General features: G+C 38.8%; 1 protein-coding gene across 1 annotated transcript in view; it reads right to left on the reverse strand.

The window, feature by feature from the left end:
• Positions 1-20,614, reverse strand: part of LOC115894177 (serine/threonine-protein phosphatase 4 regulatory subunit 3B-like) — a 32,569-nt gene that overhangs the window by 9,856 nt on the left and 2,099 nt on the right. The window contains exons 2-4 of the mRNA XM_030920525.1: positions 16,767-16,898; positions 10,835-11,458; positions 1,163-1,240 (exon numbers count right to left, since the gene is read on the reverse strand). Of these exons, the coding sequence (XP_030776385.1) occupies positions 1,163-1,240; positions 10,835-11,458; positions 16,767-16,898 (834 nt within the window). The remainder of the gene's footprint in view (positions 1-1,162; positions 1,241-10,834; positions 11,459-16,766; positions 16,899-20,614) is intronic.

Consider the following 20,614-nt stretch of genomic DNA (forward strand, 5'->3'; position numbering starts at 1 on the left):
CATATTTTCACAGAAACCATCCTGTAACTCAACTCTAGCTGGGTCCCCAGTAATCTCTCAAAAACATAATACTGGTTTAAGGACTGAAATGCACATCAAAGCTTCCCTAGTCTAAAACACCACTATTACAATTGAGAAAACTAAGTAGGTTACTAATAAGTAACTACACTAAAGATGACTTACAGGTTTTAAATCAGCCATCTTTCATTATTTTGTGAAATCCCAATAAATAAAAATCTGAAACTGAAGATACTTTTAGTAATTCAACATCAGATAGGTAAATTACAGAACTGAATATGCATTACTATAATATATACTTTCCCTTCTCATCTCGTTATATTTGAAAAAAACGTCAAACATCTGGCAAATGGCAATCACTATTCTCTTCCTCAAAATGGTTTATATCTCAAAGAAAATGCTTATGATAAAAACAAAAAATTTCCAAAGAACCAAATTATTTACATCATTTATTCAGGAAGCATTTTCCTTACCTCTTGTTTAAAAAGAAAAGCATCGTGGCTGGGTGCAGTGGCTCATGCCTGTAATCCCAGCACTTTGGGAGGCTGAGGCGGGCGGATCACCTCAGGTCGAGAGTTCGAGACCAGCCTGACCAACATGGAGAAACTCCGTCTCTACTAAAAATACAAAATTAGCCGGGCATGGTGGCGCATGTTTGTAATCCCAGCTACTCGGGAAGCTGAGGCAGGAGAATCACTTGAACCTGGGAGGCGGAGGTTGCGGTCAGCCGAGATCGCACCATTGCACTCCAGCCTGGGCAACAAGAGCGAAACTCCGTCTCAAAAAAAAAGAAAAAAGAAAAAAAGAAGCATCGCTATAATGTAAACTTCTGCAACCACAAAAATGTCTGAGTTTTGTAATTGTGTTCTAATATAAGGCACTTATCCGGTTTGGGGATTTATAAGGCATACAATGGTGGGGGGTGATATATCAGAGCATCCTAAGAATTTTCTAAAATATACAAATTCTAGAAACAAATTTTAGAAACTCTGAACAACCATTTCATAGTTCAATTTAAATACACACTTTTCATCTCTTACTAATCTAATTACAAAAAATTGTCTGAAGTTAGCAAATTCAAGATTAAAAGCTGTGCATGCCAAAAGAATAAGTGCTCTTCAAGAGTTTAAATTTTGTAACTTACCAATTCACGCCGTTTATCATCATCTGTAGCCTCATCTGTTAATTGTGCAAAAACTTCAGACAAAAACTTCTCATCTTCCTGCATGAGAAAAATAATTACTATGAAATATTAACAAAAATATAAGGTTATACTCATTTATATGACTTACACAAATTATAAAAAATAGTTGAAAAGTAGCATTTTCATTATGAAACCTAATATTCTGGGGTATATTTGTGTGTTAAAATTTTCTAAAATTTGACTACACCATTCAATTCTTGTTATAAATACATCAATATCTACTTTAATTGAAAACCTCAACTACAAATAACTCTTTGGAAACCAAAAATATTTGTTCTAGAGGTGTTACGTGAAAACTCACTGAATTTAGATTCTCTAGCCTCCTTTCAGGGTCTACTTTCTCTTAATTTAAACATAATTCAAACAAGTCTAAGGATCTTATTGTTAGTCCATAACAGATTAGAAAAACAGAAGAATTATAAGACAAGGAACAAGGAAAACAGTAAAGGAGGCTGAATTCTGGCAGCAGATAACGTTACAAAGCTATTTAAAATACAAGAACTCATAAAATACAGTACCTACAACCAACTGGTGCAGAGTCTTACACATTCTTGTGGTCCCCAAGGATATAAGTAAATGATAAAACACTACAATAACTGCTTTTCATACTAATGACTCTGAGGTATTAAAAAGAAAGACAAGTGCTAATTTCTCCAGGCATTGTTTAAAAGGACAAACAGAAAAATATAGTCAAGCACGTACTTTTAAAAAATAAATTTGTGGGCTGGGTGCAGTGGCTCACGCCTGTAATCCCAGTACTTTGGGAGGCTGAGGCGGGTGGATCACCTGAGGTCGGGAGTTCGAGACCAGCCTGACCAACATGGAGAAACTCTGACTCTACTAAAAATACAAAACTAGCCGGGCGTGGTGGCACATGTCTGTAATCCCAGTTACTAGGCAGGCTGAGGCAGGAGAATCGCTTGAACCTGGGAGGCGGAGGTTGCAGTGAGCCAAGACTGTGCCATTGCATTCGAGCCTGGGCAACAACTCAACAACAACAACAACAACAACAACAAAATAATAATAATAAATAAATTTGTGTGTCTAAAGTCTAGAAGGAGTACAGGTTAGAATGTTAACTATGGTTATTGCTTGGTGATAGGTTATGAGTGATTTTCTTTTTTGGTTATCTAAATTTTCTAATTTTCTACAACAACTATTAAATTACAAAAGAAAAAATGGGCATAAATATTAAAATTCACCTTAGAGAAGATTTCATCAAAATCTGCTAAAAAATTGATGGAAATTATTGGTGATTTTAAGCTTCAGTTATCTTCAAAATTCATTTTTATGAAATGTAATTTCCATTAAAGTAACTTGTTCTAAAAAAGTTTATAACAATAATATCTGTAGAGTTGATAGTAAAATAAAACCCTAACATTTAAAGGATACATCCCCAACTACCTGTCCTTTTTCTTACTGAGGATCATCCACTAAGTGGTATCAATCCCTTAAGTCCTTTTTGAAATAAGGTAGAACATATATTTTTAAAAAATGAATAGAAACCACTACGTACAATCAGAGAGTATAACATGCTTTTCCACTAAAAATCAATTGGTGCTACTCAAAGAGAAGACACTGGTGGATAACTCATTTAGTTTGACTCAGAATGGTGTTTCCTTTGGTATTTCATTGACTCCTTTTGGACCTTATGCACTGCAGCCTGAACATCCATCTTTTGAGGGAGTTTATATGTATATGTAATCTTTTATTTAGCCCTTAAGTTACTTTTTCCTTTTTTATTTTTCTTGAGTCTCACTCTGTTGCCCAGGCTGGAGTGCAGTGGTACAAACATGGCTCACTGTAGCCTGGACCTCCTGGACTCAAGCAATCTTCCTCCCTCAGACTCCCATGTAACAGAGACCGCGGGCACATGCCACCATATCTGCCTAATTTTTTAAACTTTTTGTAGAGATGGGGGGGGGGGGGGGCGGTTCACTGTGTTGCCCAGGCTGGTATTGAAGTCCTGGCCTCAAGCAATCCTCCCACCTCAGCCTCCCAAAGTGCCAGGACTACAGACATGAGCCACCATGCCCAGCCTACTTTTTCCAAATACTTGTAGTCTCAATATTTTAGGTTAGGGTGAGTAAGTACATATTTACCTCCATTCACACCTTTTATAAATTTCTATTTTCCTGCATCTGTTGTAGATTATATCTTCATCCTTTACTACCTGAAAATTTAACTTTTTCAAAATATTTTCATAAGAAAAAAGTTCCAACTCCTTGATAAATGCAATTTCCCACTTGAATTCTTCTTATATGATTCGGTACTTGTGAGCTGATAAGTAGAACTGCATAAAATATTACAGATAGAGGCAATCTCAATTATTACAGTCCATTAAGAGAATGTGGATTCCTAGTATTTTTTTCCTGATTTCCAGCATTACTCTTGCTATTATTCATTAAGCTATAAAAGCACTCTGTTCCAATATATTTATGAAGGAAGCAAATAATCAATAACTTAAAGCCTATCATATAGTTGAAATACTTACTCCAAAATCTCTGGTTCTCCAAGTAATCAAACTAATCTCTTTAGTTTTTCTTTTCTATTTGGTTTTAACAGCTCTTGTTTTAATAAAACCTATATATTTAAGTCAAAATTTGTGTGGCTGCTTTTCTGGATAACATAATAAAAACACTGTGGGGAAAAAAAGAAGTTGCTTCTAAACAGTCTAAATCAAACTCTTTTCTTTGCAGTAATATAAATACACGCCAAACAAAAGAAAAAACAGAACCCATTCATTTTTAGAAACATATAAACACAGAAACTTAGAATTAGATCAGATTTTGCAACATTGTTACAGAGACTATCAAGTGCGATTTTAAATTTCAAGAGACTGAGGTCCAAAAAGTGAATTTTTCTGAGGGTAGTTAGTGACAGATGGATTTAGAATCCAGGCCTCCCAAATAATTAATGAGGTTTTTGTCACTCCTACTAAGTAAACCACAGGACAGGTTCCTAGTATTTCAAACTTCAAACATAAGTGAAGTTGAATCAAACTTATGAATCAAATCAAAGCAAAAGATACACACACAAGCCAGAATGGGCCAAATCTAGTAAGATAAAATTTAATATATTAAATCCTGTACTTGAATCCAAAGAAAAATCCTAAAAACAAAATGAAAAGCCCTATTACTCTAAACAGACTTTTAAAGAGTATTTGAAGATTTTACATATTTAATTTGTAACTGGGATGGAAAGTTAGAAATTTTTCTCTCTTGGTGCCAAAACCTTAGTATCTGCAAAATATGTTAAACAGAAAACTAAACTGCTGATCCTGCTGGGCTAATTTTTTTTTTTTTTTTTTTGAGACAGAGTCTCGCTCTGTCACCCAGGCTGGAGTGCTGTGGCCGGATCTCAGCTCACTGCAAGCTCCGCCTCCTGGGTTCACGCCATTCTCCTGCCTCAGCCTCCCAGGTAGCTGGGACTACAGGCGCCGCCACCTCGCCCGGCTAGTTTTTTGTAGTTTTTAGTAGAGACGGGGTTTCACCGTGTTAGCCAGGATGGTCTCGATCGCGATCCACCCGTCTCGGCCTCCCAAAGTGCTAGGATTACAGGCTTGAGCCACCGCGCCCGGCTGCTGGGCTAATTTTAAGCTTAACTCTTACCTATGGAATAGCAGAAATATGTATATAATATAATATATGTAAATGTGTTAAAATGTCAACATTTGAGATTCCTGTCCTCCATCATTTCTAGTAAGTAGAGAAATTAAAACGTTCTATTCTGAAAAGGATCTTATTCTGTAGCTATTTGTGCAGAAATAACCTCACTTTATTTGCTTTCAAAAATTTAATTTCTGGCTGGGGGCAGTGGCTCATGCCTGTAATCCCAGCACTCTGGGAGGCTGAGGCAGGCGGATCACCTGAGGTTGGGAGTTGGAGACCAGGCTGGCCAACACAGTGAAACTCTGTCTATACTAAAAATACAAAAATTAGCCAGGCGTGGTGGCTGCTGCCTGTTATCCCAGCTCCCGGGGAGGCTGAGGCTTGAGAATCACTTGAACCTGGGAGGCAGAGGCTGCAGTGAGCCAAGACAGTGCCACTGCACTCCAGCCTGGGCGACAGAGCAAGACTGTCTCAAAAAAAAAAAAAAAAAAATTAATTTCTATAACATTTTAAAAGAATGTTGCTCAATTCTGGGCTCAGGGGATTTTGATCTGCAATTAGGTAGAAAATTCAGAGTCACTGAAGTCTTCTGTCCCTATCATGCTTAAGATATCGTCAACATGTATTAGCATACATACTAGGAGCCAGTGACTATGCTAAGTACTTCCATATAATGCATCAGTTAATTAACCTAATTTAGGCTAGGATTTATAAGGACCTTTGTACTACCTCACTTTGGCCCAGTTACATAAAATTCTTACATATTCATTTGCCTTCTACAACTCACACAGCAGCAAGTTAATGCTCATTTAAGAAACCACAGGTGGCCAGGCATGGTGGCTCACTCCTGTAATCCCAACACTTTGGGAGGCCGAGGCGGGTGGATCACGAGGTCAGGAGATTGAGACCATCCTGGCTAACGTGGTGAAAACCCGTCTCTACTAAAAATACAAAAAATTAGCCGGGCTAGTGGTGGGTGCCTGTAGTCCCAGCTACTCGGGAGGTTGAGGCAGGAGAATGGCGTGAACCTGGGAGGTGGAGCTTGCAGTGAGCCGAGATCATGCCACTGCACTCCAGCCTGGGCAACAGAGAGAGACTCCATCTCAAAAAAAAAAAAAAAAAAACTACAAGTAAGTGTACTAGATAGCCAGATAGGTATCTGGAAACACCTACTACCCCCTAGCCAAAAATTTCTACATGGAAATCTCAGAGTGAGACTTTAGGAAATAAGGGCTTAGAGGCCACTGCAGGGCCAGGTATGGTGGTTCAAGCCTGTAATCCCAACACTTTTGAAGCCTCGGCACCAGGATTGCTTGAGGCCAGTTAAGAACAGTTTAGGCAACATAGCAAAACCCCCACCCCTACAAAAAATAAAACAGAGACCACCGGCCACAACCTTATTTCTTTCCTTTTCACACATAGTTGAAAACACAATTCATACCCAAAGGAAAAAAATGCATTATGTTAAAAAGACACTTGCACTTGTACGTTGATCGCAACACTATTCACGATAGCAAGTCATGGAACCCACCTAAGTGTCTACCAAAAGATGATTAGACAAACAAAATGGGGTGTATATATACACTGTGGAATACAAATGAAATGTTAAAAAAGAATGAAATCATGTCTTTTGCAGCAACGTGAATGGAGCTGGAGGCCATTATCCTAAGTGAACTCAGAGGCAGAAAATCATACAGTGCACGTTCTCACTTACAAGTGGGTACACATGGACATTAAGACTGAGATAACAGACACTGGGAACTCCAGAAAGGGGTAGGATGGGAGGGGAGTGAAGGTTTAAAAATTATCTACTGGGCACTGTGTTCAACATCTGAGTGATAGGTACACTAGAAGCCCAATTTCCACCATTACTCATGCAATACCCATGTAACAAATAAGCCTATGCACCCTCTGAATCTAAAAAAAAAAAAAAAAAAAAAAATTCAACATCTTTGCTGGCACGTAAGAGATAATTAAGTAGTAAACCTTACGTAAATAACAGTTCACAGAATCTGGCTATTTCATGAAATGCATCTCATGAAGCAGAAATGAATAAGTCTTCTTTTAGGAAAAGAAAAAGTTGCACTTGATTTACATAATTATAGCCTTCACAAATAAACCTATTATAAAATACATAAAATGACATACAAAGGTTTACAAATATTTATAGTTCACATAATTTATTTTCTGAATATATAAAAGTATTTACAATTTACTATTATGAATTTGGAAACCCTTCTGAAGACAAGAACACTCATTTGAAAGCTACATTTGAGCTTCTGTTACTGGGTCTCCTTTTTATCAACTACAGATTGTGACTCTATTTCCAGTCTCCTAAGATTATTAAATGCTTTTCTGTCAACAAGTGAAACAGCACCCTGAATTGTATACTATGGTTTAAAAATAAACAGGTACCTATATATTATAAAAAGAACCTGATGTGTACATCTAAACTTCCCCGCACTCATTATTGGGGAATAACAAAAAATTGGTAGGTGAATAAATGATACGAAAGAAAAGTAAATCCTACACAAAAAAATAAAGTAACAATAATAGGTGGCTATTGGTGGGAAATGTCACAAAATGAAGTCTATTAGCTGGCACTAAGTCAGAGATAGAATCTCAATTATTTGTATCAGGACCCTTTTAAACTCTTTTTTTTTTTTTTTTACAGAAAAGTCTCACTCTGTCACCCTGGCTGGCGTACAGTGGCGCAATCTCAGCTCACTGCAACCTCCGCCTCCCGGGTTCAAGCAATTCTCCCACTTCAGCCTCCTGAGTAGCTGGGATTACAGGCATGTGCCACCATGCCTGGCTAATTTTTGTACTTTTAGTAGAGATGGAGTTTCGCCATGTTGGTCAGGCTGGTCTCAAACTCCTGACCACAAGTGATCCTCCTGCCTTGGCCTTCCAAAGTGCTGGGCCAACGGGTGAGCCACCACACCCGGCCTAAACTCTTAAGAATTATGCAGAGGCCGGGTACAGTGGCTCACACCTATCTCAGCACTTTGGGAGGGTGAGGAGGATCACTTGAGGCCAGGAGTTTGAGACCAGCCTAGGCAATACAGTCAGATCCTGTCTCTATATAAAAAATAAAATGAATTTTAAAAAATTATGGAGGACCCTGAAGAGCTTTTATTACGCAAGTTATGTTCATCAATATTTACCATAATTACAATTAAAACCGACTTGTGAAAATATTTATGAATTCAGTTTTTAAAATAAGTTATTTTATGTTTATGTAAATGTTTTAAGAGAAACAGCTATATGATCCAAAATTTTAAACTTTTAGTAAAAAGAGTAGCCCCTTTTACATTTTTGCAAATCTCAACATCTGGCTTAACAGAAGACAACTAGATACTCATTTATCTTTTTTGTCATTCAATTTGTTGCAGTATGTTCTTCAGGCAAAAGTATTAAAAAAAAAAAAAAAAAAACACAGCCTCACGCTGACATCAAACTAGAAAAAGGAAAACCTCACAAATGCCTCTAAGAGGGTCTCAGGGACTTCCAGAGGTCCACAAACCACACTCTGAGATCCATAACAGTAAGTATATAGTAGGTGCTCAATAAACTTAGTGACTGATATGGAAATAACAAAAGCAGTTATGCAGAAAGCTTAGTATAGTCTACCGTTACAAGTACTTTAAAAGCATGCTTTTTATACTGTTAGGGTGTAAAGGATTAACATGATAAATATAGCATAAAGCTCCTATTTCACAACTCAGTGAGACAGAATAAAATCACATTCTTATAGCAAATAGCCACATACTCATATACACCCCAGTAATAACAGTATCTCTCAAAATGGAAGAAAAGATACTTTTAACCCTTTCCCCAATTAGAAAAAAAAAAGTGCAGCTTGCTGCCAGCACTCATTTCATTTTACATAAACACGCTCTTTGAGGCTGAAGCAAATCTGATTTTCAATGTGAAAATAAAATATAAAAACTGTTCCTGGAGTTACTTCTAAACAGAACTAACATCAGAATTGTTTGAATCATCAGAATCGTCTATTTAAAAAAAAATCAGATTCATCAAATGAATCTTTGGCCAACAAATGTTTGAGAACAACATTAATATCATGTGCAGGAATGCTATGTTTTCTAGGATTAATATACCACAGCAATGTGAAAATAATAATAAAAGCTAGGTATTTTGTGGCAAAGCTGTCTCAGGGTAAACGCTGCAGCCAAGCATTATTGGCGAGTATTCGCAGGACAGACAGGAAAAAGGTTAAATATAGCTGCATCACCCAGGTGCAGTGGCTCACACCTGTAATCCCAGCACTTTGGGAGGCCAAGGAGGGTGGATCACCTGAGGTCAGGAGTTTGAGACCAGCCTGGCCAACATGGTGAAACCCTGTTTCTACTAAAAACACAAAAAAATTAGTCGAGCGTGGTGGCACACACCTGTAATCCCAGCTACTGGGGAGGCTGAGGCAGGAGAATCACTTGAACCCAGAAGATGGAGGTTGCAATGAACCAAAATCACACCACTGCACTCCAGATTGGGCAACAAGAGTGAAACTCCATCTCAAAATAATAACAATAATAATAATAATAAATAGCTGCATCATCGATATATATAATAAGCAAATTCAGAAAGAGTAGAATAGTGATTACCAAGAGCTGGAAAGAGGGAATATGGGTAGTTACTGTTCAATGGGTTCAGAGTTTCTGTTTGGGATGATGAAAATGTTCTGGAAATGGATGGTGGTGACTGTTGCATAACACTGCGAATATACTTAATGTCAATGAATTGTACACTTAAAAATTGTTAAAACTGGCTGGGCGCAGTGGCTCACACCTGTAATCCCAGCACTTACTGAGGCCAAGGTGGGTGGATCACCTCAGGTCGGGAATTCGAGACCAGCCTGATCAACATGGAGAAACCCCCCTCTACTAAAAATACAAAAAATTGGGCCGGACGCGGTGGCTCACGCCTGTAATCCCAGCACTTTGGGAGGCCAAGGCGGGTGGATCACAAGGTCAGGAGATTGAGACCATTCTGGCTAACACGGTGAAACCCCGTCTCCACTAAAAACACAAAAAATTAGCCTGGCATGGTGGCGGGCGCCTGCAGTCCCAGCTACTCAGGAAGCTGAGGCAGGAGAATGGCCTGAACCCCGGAGGCAGAGCTTGCAGTGAGCCAAGATCACACCATGCACTCCAGCCTGGGCTACGGAGCGAGACTCCATCTCAAAAAAAAAACAACAAAACAACAACAAAAAAAGTTAGCTGGGCGTGCTGGCTCATGCCTGTAATCCCAGCTACTCAGGAGGTTGAGACAGGAGAATCACTTCTCTCTGCCAAGAGGTGGAGGTTGTAGTGAGCAGAGATCATGCCATTGCACTCCAGCTTGGGTAACAAGAGCAAAACTCCATCTCAAAAAATAAATAAATAAATTGTTAAAATGGTGAATTTTATGTTATATATATTCTACCTCCATTTTAGAAACACAAATATTAAATTTTATAAAAAGTTGAAACACAGACCACTTAAAAATATAAAAGGCTGGGCCAGGCACGGTGGCTCATGCCTATAATCCCAGCACTTTGGGAGGCTGAGGCAGGTGGATTGCTGAGCTCAGGAGTTTGATACCAGCCTGGGCAACACAGTGAAACCCCTTCTCTACTAAAAATACAAAAAATCAGCTGGGCATGGTGGCGCACACCTGTAGTCCCAGCTAATTGGGAGGCTGAGGAAGAAGCATTGTTTGAACCCGGGAGGCGCAGGTTGCAGTGAGCCGAGATTGTGCCACTGCATTCCAGCCTGGGTGACAGAATGAGACTCCAATTCAAAAAAACAAACAAATAAAAGGTTGTACTAAAACCACAAGATATAAAGTCCTAATTTATTTTGTTTACTTTAAATGTACTTAATAATGCACTTAAACAAAATAAATCTTTCAAAAAATAGAGGGTAAAAACACCAGCTTGAACTATTAAGGGAACTAAGTATCTGAAAAATGGAATTGTGAAGAATATCTTTTTACTTACCTGCAACATGCTGACTATCTCAACTTTGTTGAAGAAAATAAAAGACGTAAGAGTAGAAAGAAAATTCTCTTCAAAAACAGATGGTGTGGGCAAAATGATGTCCTGAATGTACTGTACCCTGTAAGTCTGATGTATTTTTTGCCTTAGTTCAGAGTCTGTTATTGGTATAACTTCCTTAAACTTTGCAGTTTTGGTCAAGAATTCTCTATGTCTTTTTGGCTGAGCCAAAGCAGGGTCATATTCAAGGCATCCCACGACATCCATGATACACTCATCAGAAAACATTACCTCAAAAAGAGTTGCCTTATTTAGGAATAAGATTCCTCTAATAATTTCATACAAATGGTGTAAGCCTTCAGTGTTTTCTAGGTTCTCACAAGCTTGGAACAGCTGCAGTAGTTTTTTAATATAGCCTTCATTTTCCAAGGCGAGAGCCAGCTTTTCCCTACGGATAGGTGAGGAGAGCACTGAGGTAACTAAGTCAGCAATCTCTTCAAGTTTATTGAGTTCACATGTGGGCAGGTCAATCAGATGACTAGTTTCAGGCATTTCTTCAAATCGTTCTTCTTCAGATTCATCAATGAGGTCCTGTGTGACTTCCACTGATGGGTCTTTACCTTGAACCTAAAAATATCCAAGTATACAGCTAATTACCTTAAAATACAAAAGAATTCAAAATTTTGGAAATCAAATCCCTGACCATTGAATTTAAGTAAAATATCTTGCAAAGAATAAATATTAGTCACTACTAATTTATTATTATTTTTAATAGAAACAGGATCTAGCTCTGCTGCCTAGGCTGGGGTGCAGTGGTGCGATCACAGCTCACTGTGACACTAAACTCCTGGGCTCGAGTGATCCTCCTGCCTCAGCCTCCCAAGTGGCTGAGACTACAGGCATGTGCCACCACACCTAGCTAACATTTTTACTTTTTGTGGAGACAGTGTCTCACTATGTTGCCCAGGCTGGTTTTGAACCCCTGACCTCAAGTGACCTGCCTGCCTCAGCCACCTAAAGTGCTGGGATTACAGGCGTGAGCCACCGTGCCTGGCCTAGTCTTCACTTTCAATTACTAGTGACTTAGCTAGCATTTTAGGTGGCTGAGGCAGGCGGGTCACTTGAGGTCAGCGGTTCAAAACCAGCCTGGGCAACATGGTGAAACCCCGTCTCTACTAAAAATACAAAAATTAGCAAGGTGTGGTGGCATATGCCTGTAATCTCAGCTACCCAGGTGGCTGAGGCAGGAGAATCACTTGAACCTGGAAGGTGGAGGCTGCAGTGAGCTAAGATTGAACCACTGCAGTCCAGCCTGGGAAACACAGCAAGACTCTGTCTCAAAAAATTAAAATAAAATAAAATAAAATAATAAAAATAAAATAAAATAAAATAATAAAAATAAAATAAAATAAAATAAAATAAAATGAATTCTCTTCCAGCTTGGTCCCTGAATGACTCACATGAGCAGGGCCCCTTCCCCTATAGGTCAAACAGCATTAAGGAGAAATCAACTTTTGTTGTGACAAACCATTGAAATTTTAGGATTGTATTGCTACAACACAATCTGATCATAACATCTCAAAGACAGCCATGAACTCTGCTGTATGGATTCACAATAAATCCACACTATAGATAGGGTTTTTCAATAAAAATTCTCTATTCCACAATCCTATCGTCATCCCTTACAGCCGCTGCTTTAAATTTTTTTTTCACTTTCCAACTTCTCAAACATTACCTTCACCTTTAAGTCTCAGAAGATAAGAGGTTTCCTTTGAATAAAAAGTCCATCAGTACTCAACTTCCTCTAACATTTCTCCATCTCATAACTTACCTTCACACATTTCCTTCATTCACTTCAAAGAAAATGTCCATACCATTTCCTAAGGTTAACATTTCCATATGTACTTCTAAATTTATGCTTTCTCAAAGCTAAACATATAAAAATTATCTTTGCTCTTGTTTTTAAAATTTATGTCTCTACAATGGTTCTTTCTATTTCATCATTCTCCATTCCCCTTAAGACACACACTGAACCATCTGAACCATCAAACTTTTTCAGGGAAGCTTTTTTGTTCTATTTTCTCATTATAAGGGGTTAAGCTTGGGCATGGTGGCTCACTCCTGTAATCCCAGCACTTTGGGAGGCCAAGGCGGGCAGATTACCTGAGGTTGGGAGTTCAAGACCAGCCTGACCAACATGGAGAAACCCCGTCTCTACTAAAAGTACAAAATTAGTTGGGCATGGTGGTGCATGCCCGTAATCCCAGCTACTCAAGAGGCTGAGGCAGGAGAACCGCTTGAACCCAGGAGGCGGAGGTTGCAGTGAGCCAAGATCACGCCATTGCACTCCACTCTGGGCAACAAGAGTGAAACTCTGTCTCAAAAAAAAAAAAAAAAAACAAAAAAAAAACAAAGGCAGGGGAGGGGGGTGGTTAAGAAATAATTAAGTAATATGGCGCTTATTGAAACTGAAACTGTTCTTTCAAAGATCAGCAATGACTTCCCAGAACTGAAAAAATAAAACATGACATATGATTCTGTGAAATATCATGCAGTAGTTAGGAGCAAAAAACTAAATACATATTCAGCAACATGCATAGATTTTAAGAAGTAGAGTACTGAGTGGTATAGTAAAGAGTTAACTTTGCTGGACCATCCCTTCCATCTAATATCCCTTCCAAAGGTGGAAAAGTCTGAATAAAAATCAATGACAAAGAATAAACATAAAATTTTAAAAAATAATGACAAATGGAAAGGAGAAACAGTAAAAGACGAAAAAAAAATGAAACAATGAGTAACGTAATGTAAGAAGGAAAATTCAGTATTAACATTGGTGCCTAAGCTGGGCGCTGTGGCTCATGCCTGTAATCTCAGTACTTTGGGAGGCTGAGGTAGGCAGATCACGAGCTCAGGAGTTCAAGACCAGCCTGTGCAACATGATGAAACCTCGTCTCTACAAAAAATACAAAAATTAGCCAGGCATGGTGGTGCACACCTGTAGTCCCAGCTATTAGCAGGCTGAAGTAGGAGAATCCCTTGAGCCCGGGAGGCAGAGGTTGCAGTGAGCTGAGATCACACCACGGCATTCCAGCCTGGGGACAGCCAGACCATGTCTCCAAAAAAAAAAAAAAAAAAAAAAAAAAGGCAGTGATGCCTCAAGAAAGGCTGAAGGCCAAGAGATGACATTGTCTCTTAGCTCAGTTATAACAGATGCCTGGAAGGGTGAAGCAATAGGTTTGCCAAGACCACTCCTCCTCTTGAAACCTGACTAGGTTAAATGGGAGCCTGTAAGCTTCGAAGAATGACACTGCTCTGGGAGACATTTTGCCATACAATATGATGATGAACCAGACCAACTGTTGTTTTTTTTTTTTTGAGACAGAGTCTTGCTCTGTAGCCCAGGCTAGAGTGCAGTGGCGCTATCTTGGCTCACTGCAAGCTCTGCCTCCCAGGTTCTTACCATTCTCCTGCCTCAGCCTCCCAAGTAGCTGGGACTGTAGGCGCCCACCACCACGTCTGGCTAATTTTTTGTATTTTTAGTAGAGACGGGGTTTCACCGTGTTAGCCAGGATGGTCTCGATCTCCTGACCTCGTGACGCGCACGCCTTGGCCTCCCAAAGTGCTGGGATTACAGGCGTGAGCCACCATGCCCAGCCCCAGACCAACTGTTAATGACTAAGTGGGATTCTAGTAATGTGCTAGAATCTATCAACTCTTACTTTTCAGGTTACATCTACTACCATACTGTGATATGGTGTAACACTAGTATTGTTGATCCAACTACCTTATCTACATAAATCTTATAATACTGATATTGATGATCAAATGTACTGGGAGATTGAGTTAAAGCTTCCTGAGGATGTAATGCTGATAGAAAAATCACTGGCCCATGATGAGTTATTTGAATAATTAAGAAAAAGGAAAGTCACTGGCCCTACAGAATCATGGTCTGGAACCTAAGAAGAAAAAAAAAAAAATCACTGGACTGACAAAAAGCTGGATTTTGTTGACTATCAGTTTCTATGGTATACAGTTCTGTACAAGTTTATCATAAGGTAAAATCTGCAGATCAAGGAGAGAAATAAGAAATCAAAGTAGTACAAAAGTACAAAAGGTACGACATGGTTTTATAGGAAAAGTTAGTTGTTTCTTCAAACCTGTTTCTACTCCACACTGGCCCCAAATGCTAGGTATATTCATACTGATATTATTTCTCCATCTGTGATATAAATCCTATGCTAAATGTAGATGCTCACACAAATATGATCATTTTGGTGTAAGAGAGTCTTCATCAAGGAGTGGCCTGTGCAGTAAAGGACTGACCTTGCCAAAGGAAAAGTTTGGCCCTTATCTAGCTCCAGAGAGGTAAACTCTAAGCACTCAGAATATCCTGCTTCATAATAGTGTTTTTGTTTACCTGGGGGCCTTCACCTATGCCAGACATACTATGCTAACAATGTGGTATATGGTGGGGGCCTTGGACCACAAGATATTCTTGACCTCTGGAGGTGCTGGAATAAAGTTAGCCACCAGCCATGCTTACATAAACCCTAATCCCCAATGAAAACCCTGGACACAAAGGTTTCGGTAAACTTATCTGGTTGGCCATACTGAACGTGTGCTGCCATATATCACTGTTGGGAGAAGTAAGTGCTGTCTGCATGATTCCACTGGGAAAGAGAATTGAAGCTCAAGCCTGGAACTCTCCTAGACCCTACCCTATGCACCTCTTCCCATTGGTTTTTTGAATCTGTATCATTTTGCTGTAATAAACGGTAACTGTGAGTATAATGTTTTGCTGAATTCTGTTGAGTCCTTCTGATGAATTACGGAAATTGAGAGCGTTCTTGGAGACCTCCTGAAACTACCTAAGTGAAAGCAGTAATAAACAAATTTCCACAAAAATTTCTAGGACGAACACTTTTTTTTTTTTTGAGACAGTCTTACTCTGTCGCCCAGGCTGGAATGCAGTGGCATGATCTTGGCTCACTGCAACCTCCCTCACAGGTTCGAGCTATTCTCCTGCCTCAGTCACCCTAGTGGCTGGGACTACAGGCATGCACTACCACGCCCAGCTAATTTTTGTACTTTGAGAAGAGATGAGGTTTCACCGTGTTAGCCAGGCTGGTCTCGAACTCCTGATTTCAGGTGACCCGCCTGCCTCGGCCTCCCAAAGCGCTAGGATTACAGGTGTGAGCAATTGCGTCCAGGTGGACAAATACATTTATATCCAAGAACATGTATTAAAAAGTAGCTGTTGACATATAGAGGTGGGGTAGTAGGATGGGACAAGGTAAATCTTATACAGAAATCACTAGAATAAATTATCCACCATATAAATTTATGTTCCAGCAGATATGTAAATCAATATCTTAGTTATAAATAAGAGATGTTTGTCTTCTCCATTATAGTTATATTTTCTGTAAATCTAAAACTGTTCTAAAATAAAAGGTTTCTTTTAAAAAAATTCTAGTTACTTAAGTTACCATATATTCTATATATCCTGCTATACTCTAAGTTCCACATAAACTGAAGTCATGAATACTGTTGATCATTAGTGCCTCGTACAGTATTCATAAACATTAGGCAAACATATGACCAAATATTCATTATTTTTAATCTAAAAGCCTGACTTAATTACTTAATCTTCTTTTGGTTTGTTTAAAGTACTTGCCACTCTATAATGTAAGGTATTAATTATGAGTATATGCTATCAAAATCTAAAGTGGTAAAACAAAACTATGACAAAGTTGTTTTTAAAAAACTTGAAGTAAAATAATTTGCTGTAGAATATAAAAAAATTTCAAGTTATATTATCAAGTCTCACATTAAGACACTATCTCTCCATATCCTAATACATGTTTGAAGTAAAAAGGAAACAAAAATTCAAGAAAAGATGCAAATGTTAAGTTAAATATTATAAAAAGAAACTCACCTGACAAATTTTTTCCCAGATCTCATCACAGCCAGCTTTTTCCTGAAAACTCAGAGCCAAATCATAGTTCTCTGCTTCTGACCAAACAATTAATGTATCCTGTTTAAAAATAAATATTTCTATATCATCACACTAGAAAAGAGATATTTACAAAGTATAAATAAAAATCAAGAGGACTGAAAACACAGCAATGACAAATGCCCCGAGAAGAGTAATTAATGTATATTCGATTGGCATTATTAGTAATATATTGGCAATAAAATAGCTTTGGTACTAAAAATGACATTGAGCAATTTTCTAAAACAAAAAATATTATAATAGGTTAGTAGGCTCTGACTCATGTCACCCAAATAATATTTATAAAAAGGCTAGCCATTCTTGGTTAACACTGTAACAAAGACATTCCAACCATCTACTTTCTGTTGCTTCCAGAAAATCAGCTGTCCCATTCACTAACCACCTATGTATTTATCCTTCCCTTTGAGCTGGTTAAAAGTAAGCTAACTAATATCTGAAAATAGGTTAAGGCTTAACTCTATTTTTGCCATTTTTTTTTTTTTAATCTGGAAAAGACTTCAGGATCTTAAGAAATGCAACACCATGGTGAAACAAAGCTATTTGCTCTTATTTACAAGTGCTACCAACAGCACCCAGTTCAGTACTTTAGGGTATAGAAAAATTAGCCTAAGGTTTAGGTAACCAGTCTCCTAGAATGTCTTCGATTACATGCCTACCAAAGGGTTAGTTACGCTTTTAGGAAAAGGTTGTCAACCCTTGTATTAGAAACTAAAGTTTGGATTTAAAATAAAGCATACACCACACACACACACACACACACACACACACACACACACACACACAAATCATGTGTGTGTGTGTGTCATGACTCACTGCAGCCTTGACCTCCTAGGCCCCAGCAATTCTCCCACCTCAGCCTCCCGAGTAGCTGGGACTACAGGTGCACACACCACGCCACACTAATTTTTTGTAGAGACAGGGTTTCACCATTTTGCCCAGGTTGGTCTGGAACTCCAACTCCTGGGCTCAAGCGATCCATCTGCCTCGACCTCCCAAAGTGCTGGGATTACAGGTGTGAGCCACTGCACCCAGCCTACACACACATTTTTAAACACTAAAAACACTATGCAATACTCAAATGAACAATCTTTAAAGGATATATAATAATGAAAGTTTAATATGGCTAAAACTTTGATTTTCAAACAAATACAAATTGAGTTTATACTCTACCAAAAATATAATCTACAAAACACCTTATATGTAATAATTTGTTCATTTAACTAGTACTTATAAATATTACGACCTGACATGAATACAAACTAAAAATCATCTTCAAAGACAAAGTTTTGAAAATGGGAACATTTCAGTACTTTTTGGCTTTAAACAGTAAATGAAAAATATTATTTAATTAATCCAGGCCTCAGATTAATACTTCTTATTTTCTGTGTCATCAGGCAAAAATAGCTAGAAATCGGTGTTCTACCTTCTTCCTGGCTATGCTGTTTGGGAGAAGCTTGCTACCAGAGTTAGTCTAAAATTCTCTCAAGTCACTCCTTTGTTTAAAATCCTTCAGTTTCGGCCAGGCGTGGAGGCTCACACCTGTAATCCCAACACTTTGGGAGGCCAAGGCAGGCGGATCACGGGGTCAAGAGATCAAGACCATCCTGGTTAACATGATGAAACCCCGTCTCTACTAAAAATACAAAAATTAGCTGGGCGTGCTGGTGTGCGCCTGTAGTCCCAGGTACTTGGGAGGCTAAGGCAGGAGAATCGCTTGAACCCGGGAGGCAGAGGTTGCAGTGAGCCGAGACTGTGCCATTGCACTCCAGCCTGGTGACAGTGCAAGACTCTGTCTCAAAAAAAAAAGAAAAAAAAAAAATCCTTCGATTTCTCTCATCATCCACAAAAGTTTTCAAACCTTTTTAAAAAAAAACCAGAACCCCTTTTTAAAAAACCCCTTTTTAAAAAAAAACCAGAACCAAAAATTTACTAAGAACCTCCTTATATAAAAAAGATATAAACAGAGCTACTCTGGTCAGCGCTGGTTAAAATACCAGGGTACCCACTCAGGCTCCCTACATTCCCAAGTCATCTTCTTAGAGCCTTCCTCAAAATAGCTTCACGAACAGTGATCTCCAGAACATTTTTGACTGCAGTTTAATTTGCTTATATATTATATACAAGAATATATTAGTATATTAATGCATTATAAAACACATGCTGAAATAGAAAAGGCTTATAAGAACATAAGCAAAATTTTTAAATGTTTGAACTGTAATGGCTCCATATCATTAGTTGGTATTAAAACTCAATACACACTTAAGGCATAGGATACCCAAACATAACAGTGGATATAAATCCATATTTAAAATTATCCTTTGGTAGAATGCAATGGCTCAAGTCTGTAATCTTAGCATTTTGGGAGGCTAAGGCAAGTGGATCACTTGAGGCCAGGAGTTTGAGACCAGCCTGGGCAATGCAGTGAGACTCCCATATCTAATTAAAAAAAAAAATTACCGGTCAGGCACGGTAGCTCACATCTGTAATCCCAGCACTTTGGGAGGCCGAGGCGGGTGGATCACCTGAGGTCAGGAGTTTGAGACCAGCTTGGCCAACATGGTTGAAACCCCATCTCTACTAAAAATACAAAAATTAGCTGGGTGTGGTGGCAGGCACCTGTAATCCCAACTACTCGGGAGGCTGAGGCAGGAGAATCACTTGAACCCAGGACGTGGAGATTTCAGTGAGCCAAGATTGCACCATTGCACTCCAGCCTGGGGGACAAGAGCGAGACTTTGTCTCAGAAAAAAAAAAAAATCTTTTTAATAACTGAACTTTCTGAGAGGGGTAACTTCTTGTCAGATCTATTACATCATTGTTTTTGCTTTGTCGCATGGTTGATAGTTAAGCAGTAAATGTTAATTTAACCATTATGTAGTTCATTTGTACTTATATCATTATCAACCCCTTTTAAGGCACCTATCCATTTTGTTTGAGTTAGGACAGTTTAAATTACAAAATATTTGCAGTTATCTCCACATATAGGCTACAGTAATTCACAAAAGGTGGGTATGAGAATATAGGAATAAATAAACTGTTTCTCATACTACACTGTCACAATACAAATCACTGCTGTCACCTTCATCACCAAGAAGTGTGAGGATTTCTCCCCACCAATATCAATCAGTTCTATGCTAGACACCAGGTGGGTATTCTCCAATTCACCTTTGACACTGTTTACCTGGAGACACCGTCAGATACCACAGTTGAGGGCTCAGCCCTACAAGACTGCCCCTACTTCTAACGCCAACTGCAAGACTGGGTTGTTTTACCTATGCTTCCAACCAAATGGCTATAAATCAGGCTTCCCATGACCCCCTCCTTGGATTTGATTACTTTGCTATCACAAAACGCAGGGAAACAGTTGTATTTACCAGTTTATTATAATATAAAGGATATTTTAAAGGATACAAATGAAGATAGGTATAGAGCAAGGTATGGGGTAAGAGGCTCAAAGGTTACATTACCTCCCTGGGGACATCATCCTCCAGGAACTTCCACTTAGTTATCTGGGAGCTCTCCAAACCCAGTCCTACTGGGCTTTTATGGAGGCTTAATTAAACAGGTATGATTAAGTAAATCACTGGCCACTGGTGATTAATAAGCCCTCAGCCCCTCTCCCCTTCTGGAGGTTGGGGGATGGGGTTCAAAGTCACAATTTTCTAATCATGCCTTGGTCTTTCTGGTGTCTAGATCTATAGACAGTAATATCTAGTCAGGTCAATGGATATGACTAATGGAATGAAATCCAAAACCCTTTATCCAGCCAT

Source organism: Rhinopithecus roxellana, chromosome 17, assembly GCF_007565055.1.
Source record: "Rhinopithecus roxellana isolate Shanxi Qingling chromosome 17, ASM756505v1, whole genome shotgun sequence".
Classification (NCBI taxonomy): Eukaryota; Metazoa; Chordata; class Mammalia; order Primates; family Cercopithecidae; genus Rhinopithecus; species Rhinopithecus roxellana.